The 20,571-nt window shown below is 37.0% G+C and overlaps 1 protein-coding gene across 4 annotated transcripts in view; it reads right to left on the bottom strand.

The window, feature by feature from the left end:
* Window positions 1–20,571, bottom strand: part of LOC124788117 (pericentriolar material 1 protein-like) — a 392,802-nt gene that overhangs the window by 62,884 nt on the left and 309,347 nt on the right. For all 4 annotated transcript variants that reach the window (XM_047255242.1, XM_047255241.1, XM_047255243.1 and 1 more), the window contains 3 exons: window positions 18,837–18,939; window positions 7,266–7,328; window positions 3,870–3,935 (listed from right to left, as the gene is read on the bottom strand). In XM_047255242.1, coding sequence (XP_047111198.1) covers window positions 3,870–3,935; window positions 7,266–7,328; window positions 18,837–18,939 — 232 coding nt within the window. The remainder of the gene's footprint in view (window positions 1–3,869; window positions 3,936–7,265; window positions 7,329–18,836; window positions 18,940–20,571) is intronic.

The following is a 20,571-nucleotide window of genomic DNA, read 5'->3' as shown; positions in this document are numbered from 1 at the left end:
CTTATATATATTAACGACATTGCACAACCCATTAACTCCCATATTGTAAGCTATGCAGATGACACGTCAATCTTATTCTATGGGAGCGAATCTAAAGAGCTACACTCTCTTGCTACTAGTGGTGTAACAGAAGTAACAAAATACTTCAATGATCAGGGACTAAAGGTGAATGTCACCAAATCTCAACTACTGACATTTAAAACAGGCAGTTCGCATCACAACAATTTGAATAGTGTGTGTAATATCTCTGCAACAGAAAATGGTAACTGTACATTCCTGGGTGCATATGTTGATGAAAATTTGCGATAGACATACCACATTAATTTAGTATGCAGAAAAGTCAGTAATGCCATATATCTCCTCAGCCAGTTCGCAAAGATAGTTCCTAGCCAAGCACTGAAATTAGTATATTATGGAACACTTTACCCCTTTCTCAATTATGGAATTGAACTATGGGGCTGTGCAGCTGATGTACATTTAAAAAGGATACTACTACTACACAAAAGAGCAATAAGACTTATACATGGAATGGGACATTGAGATTCATGTCATGAAGTGTTTGTGCAGCACGAATATCTGACAATATATTCTCTGTACATCTTCAAAATAGTTGTATTTTTTATAAGTCAACCAACAGAAGCTATCAAAGGCAGTGATGTACACGATCACAACACTAGAGCAAAGTGTTACTATTTCCATAACAGAACAAGGTTAAAAATGACTGATAGAAGTCCATATATCAGTGGTTTGATTTGGTATAACAAACTACCAAACTCTCAAAGAACGTATACGGGAAATGTTTTTAAAACAAAATTAAAATCTTTTATAATAGAAAAATGTTTATATTCTTTCGATGAATTTTAAGATAGTGATTGTAACCTGAGGCATTAGCATATCAGTTGTAATTTGATAAATGTAAAAAATAGACATAAGAAGCAACAGCTACAGAATATAGTGTATTTTATAAGTATAAATATAACCATAGTATTAAGTCTGATGTTTGCAAAAGCCATCATTATGATGGCTCCACACAAGGAAAATGTAAATAAATAAATAAATGTATTGTACACTGTGTTTTTATCCTTGTTCGAACAGCAGACACTTCAAAAAAGCAAACATGTTTATTTTACCCATAGATGTTCATTATTTACAAGTTCTACTGTAACTAATGCAGATAAATAATAGGACTGCAAAAGGAAATGTACAGGTGATGGACTAGGGCCAAGCAAAACTTATAACATCAATAAAACTTCATCTCTTGCCATGGCATATACAGGGTGTTACAAAAAGGTACGGCCAAACTTTCAGGAAACATTCCTCACACACAAAGAAAGAAAAATGTTATGAGGACTTGTGTCCGGAAACGCTTACTTTCCATGTTAGAGCTCATTTTATTACTTCTCTTCAAATCACATTAATCATGGAATGGAAACACACAGCAACAGAATGTACCAGCGTGACTTCAAACACTTTGTTACAGGAAATGTTCAAAATGTCCTCCGTTAGCGAGGATACATGCATCCACCCTCCGTCGCATGGAATCCCTGATGCGCTGATGCAGCCCTGGAGAATGGCGTATTGTATCACAGCCGTCCACAATACGAGCACGGAGAGTCTCTACATTTGGTACCAGGGTTGCGTATACAAGAGCTTTCAAATGCCCCCATAAATGAAAGTCAAGAGGGTTGAGATCAGGAGAGCGTGGAGGCCATGGAATTGGTCCACCTCTACCAATCCATCGGTCACCGAATCTGTTGTTGAGAAGCGTACAAACACTTCGACTGAAATTTGCAGGAGCTCCATCGTGCATGAACCACATATTGTGTCGTACTTTAAAGGCACATGTTCTAGCAGCACAGGTAGAGTATCGCGTATGAAATTATGGCGGTGAATCGAGGAAGTACAGTACATACTGACGAAACTAAAATGAGCTCTAACATGGAAATTAAGCATTTCCGGACACATGTCCACATAACATCTTTTCTTTATTTGTGTCTGAGGGATGTTTCCTGAAAGTTTGGCCGTACCTTTTTGTAACACCCTGTATATTACATATGAGAGGAAATTCACTAATGTTAGTATGAAGACTGTGATTTAAGACAGTGATTTTGCACTAATCCATTAATTGAAAATAGTGACAACTTAAAAATTCTTTTATATTTATGATTTTTATCAGTTAGGCACAGCTTATTGCTACATACCACTACTCAATTTCACTTGAAACGCTTCTCTAATGTGCCATCAGAAACATTACCCTGTACCTTGCATAACAACTTCAGGTAACACCATGATGAATTTTACCATTTTACACAGTTTTTTCTCTGTGTATACAACTGTGCTGGCAGTCTGAAATTACTTTTCTGTTTCAGAAACATTATGCTTGGTCTCAAAGGCTTTTTCAAGAAAACTTCTGGGAAATAATTATGGAACTCAGAACTCTGTACAGTGATAGCAGGGGGAGGTACCATATTTTTTACTCCAGCAGCAAATAACAGCAGTTTACTTTTCAGATTGTCCTGAACTGTTGCTTTAAAAAAATCCACGTGGCTATAGAATATCAGTTTTGTTATGTGACTAGAATGAGAATTTCTTGTTGAGTGTACAACATTATCAGCAATGAAAGTAACATTAAGTGTTAATGAAAGTAGCATGAAGTATGTGTCAGGGAAACATTATAGGAACACTGCTGCTTATTATGTATGTAAATAACTAGAACGACAATGTCTGTAGGTTGGTAATAATTATCATGCATGTCACTGGCATTCAAAAAGAACTGATCACTTGAAAGAAGTTGCAGCATTAGAAAATTGTAGCGAAATGCAGGAAGATCTGCAGCGGATAGGCACTTGGTGCAGGGAGTGGCAACTGTCCCTTAACATAGACAAATGTAATGTATTGCGAATACATAGAAAGAAGGATCCTTTATTGTATGATTATATGATAGCGGAACAAACACTGGTAGCAGTTACTTCTGTAAAATATCTGGGAGTATGCGTGCGGAACGATTTGAAGTGGAATGATCATATAAAATTAATTGTTGGTAAGGCGGGTACCAGGTTGAGATTCATTGGGAGAGTGCTTAGAAAATGTAGTCCATCAACAAAGGAGGTGGCTTACAAAACACTCGTTCGACCTATACTTGAGTATTGCTCATCAGTGTGGGATCCGTACCAGATCGGTTTGACGGAGGAGATAGAGAAGATCCAAAGAAGAGCGGCGCGTTTCGTCACAGGGTTATTTGGTAACCGTGATAGCGTTACGGAGATGTTTAATAAACTCAAGTGGCAGACTCTGCAAGAGAGGCACTATGCATCGCGGTGTAGCTTGCTCGCCAGGTTTCGAGAGGGTGCGTTTCTGGATGAGGTATAGAATATATTGCTTCCCCCTACTTATACCGCCCGAGGAGATCACAAATGTAAAATTAGAGAGATTAGAGCGCGCACGGAGGCTTTCAGACAGTCGTTCTTCCCGCGAACCATACGCGACTGGAACAGGAAAGGGAGGTAATGACAGTGGCACGTAAAGTGCCCTCCGCCACACACCGTTGGGTGGCTTGCGGAGTGTAAATGTAGATGTAGATGAAGAACAGGAAGATTGATATTAAAGTAGTATTTGCTGCAGTAATTGTGAGGGGACCCTAAGGTAAGTGCACCTACATGCACAACTAAATCAAAAGCTCTGTATTTTTATTGTGCTACAAGTCCTACATCAGGAACGCTCAATGGTATATATTTAGCATTTTGACATGACAATTCAAAGAAGGGTATGTCAGAGTAAATGTCTATTACTTAAGTGCTGGATGCTGTTGATGAAGATTTTGTCTATCTGGTGTGACAAAGTATTAAATTTGTACATTGTCTGACACATACCTGACTGGTCACTGTGGAAGAAGTCTCTGTAATATTTTCAGTGGTGGAGGCAGGTTCAGCTGGTTCCTGGAGACAGAGAAAAAAAAAACAACTAAAAGACATTTGATGGTAATGATATTACAGTGAGCCAATAATGTAGATATTATAAAGTTTCACTATTAATCTATGTGTTTACACAAACTGTAAATATTCCTTTGAAGTATGAAGAAGTCCATATCAAAAGTAAAAATTGGAAGTTAACATGTTCTCTTTTTCTATCACAACTATGTGAGTTGTATACGTTATGATCCCATTAGCTCAGTCATTACTGAGAAGAGACAGAAGGTGTATCTATGTGTGCATGTATATATCTAGTCTTCCATCAGTATGGATCAAAAAATAAACATCTGGTGCAACTATACATCCAAGATCATTTCATTACAACAATGCACAGTCATCCTGCAAATCATACTAAGGAAGTACATTGTTATAATCTGGAGATTTTGCACACAGTAAAGAGGAGTCAGGCAAATTTGTGTGAATAGCTAGACAAGTTTCAGGATAGCTGCATACTTAATGCAGTGACAACTCACTTTTACAGATATTCAACACTAATGAAAGACCATTTCTGATTTGCAGCTGTGGTGACTGTTTTTTTTTATTTTTTTTATAAAAAAAGCAAACCAAAGAAAATGATGACAACAAATCCATAACAAAAGACAGGGATCCAAAACCAAAAACTGACTGATAGCAATGAAGAAAAATTTTGTAACTTTGTAAACCCAGATGATCTGAGATAAAAGTAAATGTTGCAGGCAAGAGGTGGAAATACAAAGTTAAAGGCACCAATAAAATACTAGCACCAACCAAAATTATCAACAACAATAAAATTTCATGCCTTGAAACACGTATAGGCACAATGTAAATGAGCACTTTCACTAACGTGAATAAATACAAAGATAGAGGCAATGAGAGAATACAGTAATTGAAGATGGTAGCAACTTCTAACAAGTCTATGTCTATGATTCGTTACATTCGGCCAAGGCCTGGTCCTTACTCCTTTCCTCAACATGTCTTAGACCCCCTCTTTAATTTATCATCAAAAGCATTATCTTTAAGCAACTGTAGATGACACCATGATGATTTTTTATTTTTTGTCAAATTATATTAAAAAACACACAATGTCTGAAAAATAATGATGTCTCTCGGAACTGTGTGTATGGATAGTGAAGGACGAGACAATATTTTCTAATTCACAATGCAGCAGATAATTGCAGTGAGATGAATACTAGCCTTTTTCATTTTTGATGTTGCCCTAGACTTTTACCTAAAAAGACATTAGCTTAGTTATGTGATTGAAATGAGAATTTCTTGTTAAGTGGAATTTGCTATGCAGTTCCATGTGTAGAGCCACATCAATAATCACTGGGAAATGTTATAGGATAACTGCTGCTCATTATGTATGTAAGTGTCTAGACAGGTACCTTCAATAGATGGGTACGATTGGTCACATATGGTGCGTTTTATTTATATAGCCCTGGTCACATGACAGAGCTGTTGTAAAATGCAGGAAGATATGCACAAGATTAGTACTGGCTGCAATGACTGACATGTGACCCTAATAAAAGTACAACAATGTGCACAACTGATCAAAGACATTCACATACTCTCTTGATGTGGCTATGCACAGAGGTGTGATGGAACAAGCACATTACACTTATTGTGCACTTAAATCAACTTGCAGCTTCTGTTGGTTCGTTCTAGTGGGAGGGATGAAGCTTATGTCCAGGTAACCAACAGATAGCCAACTTTTGTTGCTATACTGTCAGTAAACAGTAGCATGAAGTCCTGGGCATTTATTGCTTCTATAATTGTCACTTCTCATTGTCAAGAGTAATGTTTTCAATTGTTGGAATGTTCTGTGTTTATGGTGAATGTTTTTATTTGTATTAGTGATGTTTTAGTAACAGTGTTACATGTCTCAACCCATAGTTCACCTTAAAAGATAATGTCCAAGAACACATTCCCTGGCTTCAAAAGTACTTGGGGTTACAAGGAGAATTACATTCTGCAAATAAGGCTGTGAATTTTTGTGCTTGTGAGAGAGTGCTTCAAATTGGTGTGCAATAGTGAGGATACAATTTTACATCTTTTAAGTGAGTTGGAAAGAACAAGGTGTACTTAACATTCATAGACCTACAGCACTGAAAATTGGAAAGGAGAAGGTACGTGGAAATGATGAAGTAACAACAGGTCATTATTCCCTGGAAACAATGCAAGAAAGGTAGTTACAATAGAAGCGTAACCAAGATCAACTAATTGAAGCAGCTTGCAATATGTAGATTTGTACACTGTTACCATATTATCAACACAAGGGATATCCTACTTTAAACAAACTCCTGTTCAGCCTGAAAGAAGAAGTTATTTAATGGGTGTAGGTTGCTTCATTGAAACTGTCTACATGAACTTGGTTTCCAGCACAAACATTTTTCACCTCCAATGTTTATCACAGAGAGAAGCGACAAATTGGCCTGGAGATGCCAGTATCTGCATGCCATGAAGAGCATTTCATTCAGAGACATTGTGTGGTTTCGTCATTCAGAGACATTGTGTGGCCAGATGAGACAAATTAAAAGTCCCACAGAACCTGGTTGGAAACCTGACTATGCTGAAAGGGCATAGCATAATCAGCATCCTATGTAATTCAAATTGATTGAACTTTAAGGCCAAGGTGGAAAGCAACACGGCAATAAATGTCAGTAAGGTGTACGGTAAGTGTTGACAAAAGAAGCTATTAACCCACAGGACTTGTCTCAAGTTGTGAGTCATACCAAGGAAACAGTTGCGGAAACATTGATTCCTGATTCATGGAGGAATTCTGGAAGAATAGTTCAAACAGATGGTCATTTCAGTCAGCTCCAGTTCCAGGTTCAAGAAAGAGGGCAGAAATAATTCTTTCATTGGAGTCATACTGCTTATTCTGTAATCATGAGTATTTATAAAATATTAGTTGACATACGTGTCTTCTTTTCTATTTTAATTTGTTTATTACTAATAAAAATTTCTTTTTGATGGCTGGTTAATGACCGCAAACTGAAAGAAGACACGATGCGCTCAGTGCATGTTGGTAAAGATGTCCTCTCCAGTCATTCCATGAGAACTAGTAAAGGTTGCAAAGTATTTTAATCACACAATAGTGGAGAAGTCACACACAATAGTGGAGAAGTCAAATGTCAGATTACAGTTCACTGGAATGAATTTACAGTTTTGAAACATCTAACTTACAATGCATTCAGGTGCCCCTTTCTAACAACACATTTTTCATTAACTTCATCTGTAGATAGTAAATGACTATAAATTAAGTATGTCCTAGTACTGGATAGTGTAGCCAAAGATATTGGTCTATCAGGAACATACCTGCTTGTTTGCCAAGGTAAAAGTCTCTGCAATATTTTCTGTGGTCACAGGTTCAGTTGGTTCCTGGGGAAAACAAACCAACAAAAAGGAAATAGGATGATTATGTCATTACAGTGGGCCAATAATTATATCTGATTACTGTAAAAACAATACAATAGTGAAATTTAACTGTTATTCTGTATGTCTAAAAATGTGTAAACCTTCCTTGACAGCATAAACAACTAAACAAAATGTAAATATTAAAAGTTAATTTTTGTGTTTCAACATAACTGTCATCAAGGGGTGTGACTGAATGAAATTTAAGATGTTTATTTGACACCATAAATGGTTGTCAAGCCACAGTCACTAAAACAATGAAATTTTTAAAAGGTTACATAACTAGTTTCAACACACTGAGTCATCATTGTAATCAACAACCTGGAAAACTGCATTAATAATTGCAACCAAACGTATTTCAAATATCACAAAAATTACACTAAAACCAGTAAACTGAAGCAAAGGCAGCAGAAAAGGGTTACAAGATGTCATGAAAATTTTTGGTTGATCAGTCATTTCACACCTAAATGCAGTGAAGACAAAAACTGCATCGGGATGAAAGATATTATATACTCTTGCATTGAGTCCTGCAGTGATACAATGATCACTTTGCAAACAAAGGCTCACAGTCATAATCTTATAACATACACCTAGCCAAAACAAGAACACAGCATGCATGCAATTGTACTGTGTTCTAGTTTTGGGCTTGTTGCACATTATAAGATTATGACTCTAAGCCTTTGTTTGCAAAATGATCATTGCATGACATAATGCAAGAGTATATAATATCTTTCATGCCAATGCAGTTTTTGTCTACACTGCATTAAGGTGTGAAATGACTAATCAACCAAAAACTGTCATGACATCTTGTGACCATTTTCTGCTGCCGTTGCTACAGTTTACTGCTTTTGGTGTATTTTTTGTGATATTTGAAAGAAGTGTGGTTGCAATTATTAATGCAGTTTTCCAAGTTGTGATTATATTTGAAAATGACAACTCAGTGCATCGAAAGCAGTTATGTACTCTTTTAAAAATTTCATTGTTTTAGTGACTGTGGCTTGATGCTATTTGTAGTGTCAAATAAGCATTTTAAAAGTTAATTACTTCCCCTTCAGTATGAATCAATATAATATCTTGTGTAGTTAAACATCCAAGAACATTTTATTACAATGCAGAGTGCACATCCAAATCGTACTGTGTGTAATAGTCCACACTTGTCAGTGTCAAGTTGTCTTTGTGACCAGTGTATCCTGCAGACTTTTGGTAAAATATAAAGTGATTTGGTAAATAAAAGTAGGTATAAATAGACAGTAGAGTTCCATCAGCTAACTATTTGTCCCTCATAATGTACTGGAATTCTCTAGCTGCAATACTAACAAATAAGAAATATTTCAAAGTTAAAACAGCTGATTTTCATTTTCATTAAACAAGCAATTGCCAATCAATTACTCAATGTCTCATCTGAGCCACTGTTTCGTAAATAACAGGCCCTCAGACAACATTCATATCTTGCAACTGTGGTGGCCAATCATTAAAGTCTGTACCGATATGGAGCCAAAGCTAAAAATTGTAGATAACAATGAAGAAAACTTTTGTAAGTTTCAAAAAATTAGACATTTTAGCAAGAGGACCATACCTCCTTGTCATCACTGATTTCGTCAGAATTACTGATATATGCATGGCGTGGCCAAAAATGAAAGTGACTGAAGTGGGAGCTCCAGATGGCCCAGCATTTAGGGCAGAAAAATTACATTTTCGACAAAAGTGAGATGAGGCATTAACCTATCGTACATTACAGGCAGTGGTTGGTGCAGCAGAAAGAGTACAGGATGGTAATTCGAGGATTGTAGGGTTGAGTCCTCATGCAGAAATAATTTTTATTTCCTATTTTTATGTTACTTACACTGCAAATAAACCTTAATAATGTTCAACATATAGTTTTTATTAATATTAATTAATTTATTAATATATTAGTATTTATTAATATTTTTCCAGATTAATATTCATTAATTCTAATAAAAGGCATGGAAAGGAAAATCGAAGGAAAATTTGAAACTGCAACTAAATTTCCAAGAAAGGATTGTAATTAAAGCATACAGACAAAAATTTGGCACTCATAATGTATTCAAGATGCCGAAAAAATTACGGCTTCCCATGGTTTTATGGCGTATATCACCCAAACACAGGTAGATCGTCAACTGTAAAGTAACAATAGTACCTACTTTTATACTTGAAGTTATTGTATGTGGATTTATAATCCATTCTTGGAAATTATTTTACAATCCCAAATTTTACTTTGCTTTTCCTTTTTAAGCCTTTTATGAAAATCTAAATTTGTAATCTGTAATTTATTGCAGCAGATATAGATTTTGACTATAACATAATCATCAGTGCATTACCAAAAGCTTTCATTAAAAAATTAATAAATACAATATACTGGGCATTATTTTGGTTTATTTGAAGTGTAAGTAATGTAAAAGCAAAAAATTAAAAAAAGTTTGTGGGTGGAGATTTGATCACATGACACCCCCCCCCTCCCCCCCAAGTTATCATTCTGTAGCGCCAACCACTTCCTGGAAAGAATGGTAACAAAATAGCACATGCCTCACCCAAATCACACCAAAAATGCTATTTTTTTCTACATTCTTGATCATCTACACCTCCCACTTCTGTCACTTTCCTCCTGGCCAAGTCCTGCATATACAATAAATTTAGACGAAACTGATGATGACAAATAGGCACTGTCCCCTTGTAAGATAAAAGTAGATGACATGTGAGAAATGATAATGAGAAAGTAAAGGCACACATAAAATACTAGAACCAAACAAAATCATTACCAACAATAAAATTTCATATCCTGCAATGTGCATATGCATCATAAATGTAAGAACATTCACTATTTGTGTTTATGACTCATATCGTATAGCCAAGCCTTACTGTTTCACTATTCTACTCAACTTTTCTGGATCTCTACTCCAATGTGTGGTCTAACATACAAGCTTGCCACTGTAAGCTAAAAATCAATAACAGTCAGTGATACTGTTGTAGTCTCTTGACATACTCATTCAAAGGTGAGTAAAATGGCACAAGTAAATGACAGAGGGTGGTGAAGTCAACTACCAGACCACTTTTCACTGAAATGAATTTACAGACTTGAAAAAACTAACTCATACAGCATTCATGCTGCCCATTCTTGAGAAGCCAAACAAACTGGTACATTTGCCTAATATTGTGTAGGGCCCTGCGAGCAGGCAGAAGTGCCGCAACATGATGTGGCATGGACTCAACTAATGTCTGAAGTAGTGCTGGAGGGAATTGACACCATGAATCCTGTAGGGCTGTCCATAAATCTGTAAGAGTACAAGGGCGTGGAGATCTCTTCTGAAGAGCATGTAGCAAGGCATCCCAGATATGCTCAATAATGTTCATGTTTGGGGGATCTGGTGGCCAGCGGAAGTGTTCCCGCAGCCACTCTGTAGCAATTCTTGATATGTGGGGTGTTGCACCGTCCTGCTGGAATTGCGCAAGTCCGTCAGAACTTATAATGGACATGAATGGATGCAGGTGATCAGACAGGGTGCTTAAGTACGTGTTACCTCTCACAATCATATCTAGACGTATCAGGGGTCCCATCCAACTGCACGAGTCCCACACCATTACAGAGCGTCCACCAGCTTGAACAGTCCCCTACTGACATGCGGCGTCCATGAATTCATGATGTTTTCTCCATACCTGTACACATCCATCTGCTCGATACAATCGGAAATGAGACTTGACTGACCAGGCAACATGTTTCCAGTCATCAACGGTCCAATGTCAGTATTGATGGGCCCAGTTGAGGTGTAAAGCTTTGTGTTGTGCAGTCATCACAAGTGGATCTTCAGCTCCAAAAGCCCATGTCGATGATGTTTCGTTGAATGGTTTGAACTCTGACACTTGTTGATGGTCCAACATTGAAATCTGCAGCAATTTGCAGAAGGGTTGCACTTCTGTCACACTGAATGATTCTTTTCAGTTGTCGTTGATCCTGTGCTTGGCGAGGAATGATTGCTGATCAGACATACACACGGTACATGTGTGGAATGGGAAAAGCATGTGACCTATCTGAGTTTGACCGAGCACAGATTGTGATGGCCCAGAAGGTCAGCACGAGCATTTCAGAAACTGCATGACTTGTCAGGTGTTCAAGGAGTTCTATGTTGAGGGTCTTCAACAAGTGGTGAAGCCAAGGTGAAACCATGTCCAGACCTAATGGGGTTGGGTGGCCAACCTTCATTACAGATGTTGCATGTCGCAGGCTGAGCAGACTGGTAAAACAGGATAGGTGGTGAACTGTGGTGGAACTAACATCAGACTTTAATACTGGGCAGAGTACAAGTGTGTCTGAGCACACAGTGTGCCTAACCCTCCCAATGATGTGCCTCCACAGCTGATGACTCAACATGTGCCAATGTTAACACCATGTCATTGGCAACTACGATTGAAATTGGCACATGACCATCAACACTGGATGTTGGCGCAGTGCCAGAGTGTTCCATGGTCTGATGAATCTTGATACCTTCATCATATCATCATGCCAAATCCATTGTCTTCCAGGGGAACAGCTTCTCAACACCTGTACTGCGGGATGAAGACAAGCTGGTGGTGCTCTGCAGAACATTCACTTGGGCATCCATGGGGCCAGTGGAACACATGCAAGGCACCATGATGGCAAAGGAGTATCACAAACTGGTTGCAGACCATGTACAGCCCTTCTGATGATCATGTTTCCTGACAGCAGTGATATTTTTCAACAAGATAATGTGCAATGGCACAAGGTCAGAAGTGTGATAGAGTGGTTCGAGAACACAGTGACGAATTCCAGTTGATATGCTGGGTCTCTAACTCACCAGATCTGAGTCCGATCGAACACATCTGGGATGCGATTGAACATGACATCAGAATTCATCACCAGCCTTCCCAGAATTTACGGGTATTAAGGGACTTGTGTGTGTGTAGATATGATACCAACAAGGCATGATGCCAACAAGGCATCAATGCTTTCATGCCATGATCTATTGCCACTGTTATCCATGCCAAAGGTGGACATACTGGCTATTAGGAAGGTGGTCATAATTTTCTGGCTGATCTGTGCATAAGTATGTTAGTAGGAAAATAGGTACTTTGAAAAAATCCACTGCTCCTCCTCTTGTACTACTCAGCCATGTTTTTCAGCTAACACTTAAAACATAGCATTTATGTATGTATTGACATGTAAGTTTAAGAACCGTAGGTACCCAAAGAGACCTCTACAAGATGCTCAGTTATCAACTTTACCCATTGTTCTTACTGCCTATTTTTGCAGAATAAACACTTTTTTCACCTTAACTTAATGCTCCAGAAGATTATGCCACAGGAGAGAACTCATTAAAAGTATGCTGGCATTCATGTCTGTAGGTCAGCACACTGACAGATACTTATTAGTGTAGAAGAACCTGGAGCTGTGTTTTTTGGTTAACTTATCCACATTCTGGTGTTGCCTCAGTTTACTATCCACCTGGATGCCCAGGAGTCTCAAAGATGGCACCTCATTTAGGGTTTTGAGAACTTCTGCGTTTTTTTATTTTTTTAGTGTGGGATGTTAGAATCCTACCTACTGCGCATCACACATTTGTGTGAGCAGGTGTGAAATCAGTGGCGAGCAGAAGGTAGACGCGGCGGCCAAACGGCACTGACAAGTCTTGTTGGGCGATCCATGGAAGTTCTAGTGAAAGTATAGGAAGAACCATGGAACTTCTAGGTTATTCTGTGTCAATTGTATAAGTGACCTTTGTTATAAATAACAGGAACAATTGAGATTCTGAAGTCTAAAAAAAAAAGCTCTTGTCTTGGGCTTACTGGAGGGAAGACATACTTGACGATTTGTTTGTAATAGAGTTATTGGTTGTTAAGCCAACTCTTTGCTAAATGTACTTAAATCTGTTTCTAATGTGAGATGATATGAGAGACTAAAAAGAAGTCTAATGCTTATGTGCGAAGAGTGAATTTTGTTCTTTATGAAGCTCAAATATACTGATAGTTGTTGAAAAGTATTCTTTGAGTACCTGATTATTTCACAAGTAGAGAGAGAGTCTTTAAGGTTCCTGTAACTAGCATCATTCTTTGGAGAAGAAGTTATAGAGATTCTAGAAGCTGGTTATCCAAGGAAGTAGATTGGCCTTGTACACCAAGTAAGTCGACTCGTATAAGAGAAGTGGAAAGTTTGCACATACACTTCATACACTCTTACTCATCAAATTGTTTGACTCGTCCAGTGAATGTCCATTCATCTCTGCTTCTACTACCTGATATAATTTTTATTTGTTTGTAATTCCATTATATGAGTTTTTATAATATTGAGAGAATAATTATTTGCCATGGACCCATTAATTGCAAGTCTGTTTCATGATTCTCCTGGCTGTGCCTCGTATGGGTGTGTTTGGGCCCTCTATCAATATACTTAACTCTTCAGTTTTTGGAGAATCCTCCAATGTCATAGGTTAATCATTTACACAAGCTAAGAATAGAAGCAGGACAGACAAGCACTGTACCTTGCATACATCACATTTAATGTTTTCCTACGCTGAATTAAATTTTATGCCTGTCATTTCATTTGCTAATGTGGTTCTCTGTTTTCTATCGCCAAAAGAAGATTCCACCAATGCAAGGGGAAGATTTTTAATATCACATAATTTTAGTTTCCCTAGCAACATTTTATGATATACACTATCAAAGGCCTTGGAATGATCACAGAAAACATGGCTGGAACTGTGATGAAGAAGAAGAAGACACATCACCTCTGTAGAAGGACGGCTATAAGCAATCAACCACCTCAAGACACAATTAAAGCTGGTTGGTGTGTAAAGTGCTTAACATGCTACATTCAGGAGCTTGAACCATGGGACTTCTATTAGGGTGGAGTGTATTCTGATTGTGAACAACAATAAATTACAAGTCATATGCTTCAACATCCTTCATGCTCAATAACTTGCACAAAGGATGATCTTCTAAGAGACCCTCTCCAACTGCCTTATATTGCAAAGTTTTTGTCATTTGTAATATGAAGAGTGTAACTGTTACACCTAGTGTGTCGTGTTTGAGCAATTAATTTTACATTCACTAATTTGTATAGCACCTGTAAATTTGTGTATTTCCAGTTCAAGAATTATAACAACAAATTAAAAACAATGCCTCTAAAGGCAGAATTTGAGACTAAATAACAAAAATAATTGTGTATCTGACATTGTCTGTTTCCTTCAACATGATAAATGCAGGTTTCTACCCATACGGATTAATGTAATTATCCAAAACTCATGCAGAACTTTATTAGTTACACTGGTAGAATAGTTGTACAAAATAAAATGATTGGGCAAACTTGGCTAATTTCACAGTATTAAGGTTTTTCGGCTCTAGTATTTTAAAGAAATATTTTAAAAATGAAATTTTTGTCTCAAATTATATGTAAAAGTAGTATAATTCATTGATATAAATGTTAAATATTGAAAGTTAAATTTCAGATACAAGAAAACTTTCTTAAAATAGTACTAATTTACTGCGTTAATAAGGACTCAGGCAATTTCACAATACTACTTGGGTAATTTCGCAGTAGCAGTTATAGTTCTAAAAGAATACTTTAGTGTCAGCAGAACATGATTTAAAGTAACCAAAACATCATACACTTAACATCTACTGTATTTACCATTGCTAAATTATTATAAGTAATGTAATCAATGGTAATATGATTAATTAATTACATACTTTAACATATAAAGGAATAATACAATAAACAAAATTAATTATTGCAGTCATAAAACATCTTAAAATCGGAAATGTAATTGAAGTTAGTTCTTAAAATGGGATATGTGATTCAAGTTAATCAGAATCAGCCTCAGTGCATAAACGGCATGTGAACTGAGCACAGTATGCCTTCAGTCTTTCATACTTCAAGCAATAAATCCATTCTTGGCCATCATTATCATCTTTGTAATTTCCACCACATGGCGAACAAATGTTGTCATCCTTTCCTACATTTCTTATTAATCTTCTCTGTACAGGCATACATCGTCTTGTAAAAGGAACTACTTGTGCATGCACTTGCTGTTTTCCCATTTTAGCTTTTGAGGTGCTCACTTTTCGTTGTTGCCTCTCTGCTGGAACATTCCCCTTTGATTTGGAATTTTCTGTCTCCTTCCCTTTCTTCAGGGGTCTTTAGGCCTATTGCAACCAACATGCCTTCATGAGCAATAACTCTGGTTGAAGTAACTGCATGTTTCCTCTTTCGCCATGATTTTATGGATTTTGGAAGAGGCATGTTAATTTCCTCCTGAATACTTTCACTTTGATCTGTTGACGCTTCTGTCTCAGATGGCATATTATCAACAGCTTCTTTTTGCTCAGCTGATATGCATTCATCTACTGTTCTTTCAGGTAGCTCTACTTGCCCAGCATTAAAGGTCTCATTAACTTGGGAAACCTTCAAAGTGACGTCTGGAATGGCATCTCTATTCATGAGAAAAATTTCAGTTTTAGAAAGACTACTCTTGATGGTGGCTGTAGTTATAGTTTCATCCACGGGCTTCTTGAACAGATGGTAAAAATCCATCCTTGTAGGATTGTAACCACAAGTTTTCATAAAGTCCCTCACATTTCTTTTCCAAGCCATTTTTAGAGAACCAAACACGGACACATCACACAGCTGTAAGATCTGAGTGGTGTGTGATGGAAAGGTAACAAAAAGAATGCCATTTTCTTGTCTGAATTTTAGAGCTTCTGGAGAGACATGGTTAGAATGTGAGTCCATCAATAGCAGAACAGGATGAGCAGGAGGAATGTGGTTAATGACGTGCTTCAAGAACTCCATAAAATTTCTGAATTTATCCAGCCATTTTTTGACACTGCTGCCTGGCTCAATGTAGGAGCATTTTATTTCAGGCTATCAGTGACAGGAATCCCCTTGAAAATAAACATAGGAGGCACTGTTTGTCCCACAGCATTGGCAGCAAACATAACTGTTGTAGTCTCCCCCTTTTCACCAGTCATCTGCTGGTGGACACATTTTGCTCCTTTGGTGAAACAATTTTGCTTGGCTTATTCACCATTGAAAATCCTATTTCATCTAGATTCCAAATTAGATTTGGCTTTGTCATGAGTCCTGTTTTCTCATACACAGTACTTGGCACATCATAAAAATTGTTCAAATTAGAATGATTTGAAGCTGCAGCCCTATGATATAATTGATTTTCTGGCTGATGTAAACTTAGTCCATATCATTTCTTAAATGAACTCCACCATTCTGCCTTGTCTCTTTCTTCCCCAAATGGGTTCCTTTGAGGTCTCCTCGATGCTAATTTGTGAGTGTAATAATGCATATCACTTGCCGACAATCCGAAACCCAGTTCTTGCATTCAATTTCATTAGTTTCCTCCTCCTCTGCTAAAAAGAAGGGGCACCCCTTTTCATGAGAACACAGTCCACAGGATTGGCGCAAACACTTAGTCTATCCTTTAGGGTGTTGTAAGGTATGCCAAAATCTTTACTGGATCTATAAACTGACCAGCCATCCTTTAACACCCTTCGTACAGTTTCTTCCAAATCCTTTTGCTGGACTATTCTCCATATTTGACTCTAGGTTTATATATCTGTAACAAATTAAATTGATAAATACCTTAAGCCTTCCTTAACGAATGTCAGTATCACATTCAAATCATGAAAGCACTTTAATTCAGCAAAACAACATGTAAAATACGTTCTTTTATTTGATTTGCGTGCTGCTCGAACTGCTTTATGCACTCGTCAGTGGCACCAAATCATTAAGAACTGCAGTACCAGCAAAAGTGAATTACAAGCAAACTATTGGTGTCAAAATGGCTAACAAGACATTAAATTAAATAGAGAACAGTGAAGAACCCATCACTTACACTTCAGATTATATTGGCAGTATCAATAAAAAAACCAGAAAGCTGTCACTAAACACGTGCAACACTGAAAATATTCTCAACCACACTGGAAAAATTTCTATCACAGCCGCAAGAATGTGCTCCGGTAGCTGTTTTCTCGACCACACACTGCTGATAAGTGTTGCCACCTGTGGTGCAATGTTCATACTTAAAATCAGCTCGTACAATTTTGCAGTGAATGGATATGTATGGTACTGCGAAACTAACCATATTACAAAATTAGCCAAGTTTGTCCTGTATAAAAACCATGATCATGAATCGTGTTTGTTATTATGGATTGTGATTGTTGACCACCTCATTACTATGTCACTTTTAAACATAGAACCATGTGACATGCATTTTATAATTTTTTTCTTTTCTTACTAATGCTGGGGATGATGAAAAGATACAGACTGAATAAGAAACAGATCTACCAATAATCTTGATGCGGGATCATGAGTGGTGTACAGACAGTGAGACAAGAGCAGATATGTCTTCAAAGCTATATAGCATAGTTTTGCTCAGGAAGAAGCTCTGAGATTGACAGATGTGCTCCACTGGTGCCAAAATCCCATGTGTGAATTAGGAGAAAAATTTGTAAGCACGCTTCCACACTAGCAGGGTTCAGAACACAAAACAGTATGGTGACTGCACTCTTGTGTAAAATACCCAAATTTGTCATCATACGAAGGTCACATATATGGACCACTGAAAAAAAAGCTGAAATATTTAAAGCAATCATTTTTATGAGAATGTAGTTTACATAATTTTCATCTGGTTCAAGCAGCCAGAGACATGTATCTTCCACACACAATCCATGGCTGATGCAAAAACTGAATTGCCCACCACCACATTAACAGCAATATCTTCTTAAAAGCATAACCCAAAAGCAATTCATATCCCAGAGCCATCATATTTAAGTGTTTGGAGAGATGACTTTTATCTTGTAAATAATCCAATAAAAACCATTCACAGAGTATAATTTCTCAGATTACTAAATCAGAATTTTTAAAACTTCAAATTATGTCAATACTGCAGACCTATAGACTGAAGACACTTCATTTTAAGTTACTCCTACAAGCAGTTTCTTTTATTTTCTTTAGTGTACTGTCATATGTAACTTTTACATGTCTCAACAGTTCTGGGTGTTCTAGCTGGCAGTGAGAAATAATTTCACTCCCAAATTCTGATCACAAATTGTTTCCTTCTTGGAAGATAAAAAAAGGAAGAAGAACAGGAAAAATCTAAAATAAGTACCAACAATAAGACTAGCACAGAACATTGTACTTTTGTATACAAGGAAATATTATCTGTTTTTTTATTCTAATTGATATCTGAATGAAAACATAAGAATGTAGCAAACACAATAACAAACTACTTTTTTTGGTGTAATGATAGTGCAAACCAGACTGATGCAGCATTATATTGTCAGGAAACTAGTAAGTGTGAGCACTAAACAGCTCTTCAACAATATTAGAGTAATGAAATATTGGTTGGGAAACTCTCCTGCAACAAAGCAGAAAAGCAGATTGATAAAGCAGTTGCGAGAGTTGAGCAAATACCATTTCTTATTCTAATTTACCTCAGAGTCTCTCCTAACAGTGTCCACCAAACGCAAAAAGGTCAGTTCACTCTGCACAACTTCAGCAATTGCAGTGAGCAATTCTTCTCCAACATCTCGTAGTCTGCAAAGAATGAGAAAATAAGATGCTTTTCCTCCAAGAAAAATAACACACAAATTACAAATTTAGGAATTTAAATAATTTTTTTTCATAATGAGTTGAGTTTGCAACAAATAACATACCACTGCTGTTACAATCTATAATACTACCCAATGTGTGTAAATGAAGTGCCAAACCAAGTAGCAAATTATTACTATTTGTCATCTTGTATTGAAAGTGTAGCTTGGTGTGGAGCTGGGAGGAGAGCAGGTTTTGGTTCTCATGCTCCGCACAGTTGACACTACAGGGCCGAGCGAGATGTTTACTTGACTAACGCTGCATGCAATACATTACACATACTCCCTATCAATCTGAAGAAGTATTATTAAATGTTAATCGAACTTTTTATACTTAGTATACCAAATTCTGTGGATAACACAAAGATAATGTTAAAATTTCAAATCAATAACTTCAATACTTTCAGAGATATAAATTTTTATCTAAAACACATAATAACCATGCTGCTGCTGTGAAACTGAGTAAGGGTCTGTAATGTATTCATTTAAAGTATCAATTGAAACTACAACCAAGAGCATAGGTTCATATAATCTAAATTTTGGAATTTTCTTTAATGTCATTATCACAGATTTCTGACGTACTTAAAAGTACTCCAGAAAATTATTATTTCATCATGTTTTGGTTGCGTGTGTGTTTCGGAGAGGCTGAGAAAGGGAATAGAGGACATACATAAAGTGAGAATGGGATATTTTATTAAAACTATGTAAATGCATGTGTGAGAAAGTTGTGCAATAGGGGAATTTATGACATATGTCTGAGTGAGCTTCATTTTGTGAAAGGCAGCCAGAAGGCATGTTGAGTATTAAATTTATTAGTAATTTATTTTATGGAAAGGAATCATATTTTGTTTTTGTTAAATTTTATCTAGTTTCACAATCATGATATTTCTAGTCTAAATCACTTGAGGTAATCTGATTGGCTGACATTAGAAATACCACAAGTATAGAAGTGCTCGAGATGATCTGATTGGCTGTTTAACAAACTAGCCAATAGGAATTCAGCATTTTCCGTGCATTTGAGTGGGGATTTGGGCCCTGATATCTATGAGTCAAGAGAGTCACTCAGGAGCCGTCTTCTGGTAAACACCTATTAAACCGGGTGAAATTTTATCTAGTTTCACAATTATGAGATTTCTAGTCTAAATCACTTGTGGTAATCTGATTGGCTGACATTAGAAATACCACAAGTATAGAAGTGCTCGAGATGATCTGATTGGCTGTTTAACAAACTATCCAATAGGAATTCAGCATTTCTCGTGCATTTGAGTGGGGATTTGGGCCCCGATATCTATGAGTCGAGAGAGTCACTCAGGAGCCGTCTTCTGGCAAACACCTATTAAACCGGGTGATCAAATTTGTACTAAAATGAAGAAATTGGGGCGTTTTATTGGTTCTCACATTGTTGATGAAAAATGACTACAGTGTTGAGTATTTTGTGAAAGTTTGAGCTTTTGTGAGTGATTTATTTTAGGAGATATTCGCATGTGAATGTATCATGTCATCCATTAACTCCATGGGGTGTTTTCATGCAGATAGCGAGACATTATGGTGAGCACTTCTTTCCAAGAAGCCTACTGAA

This window comes from Schistocerca piceifrons, chromosome 3, assembly GCF_021461385.2.
Source record: "Schistocerca piceifrons isolate TAMUIC-IGC-003096 chromosome 3, iqSchPice1.1, whole genome shotgun sequence".
Classification (NCBI taxonomy): domain Eukaryota; kingdom Metazoa; phylum Arthropoda; class Insecta; order Orthoptera; family Acrididae; genus Schistocerca; species Schistocerca piceifrons.
The sequence above is the reverse complement of the archived record's forward strand: the minus strand, read 5'-3'. Positions and strand labels throughout refer to the sequence as shown.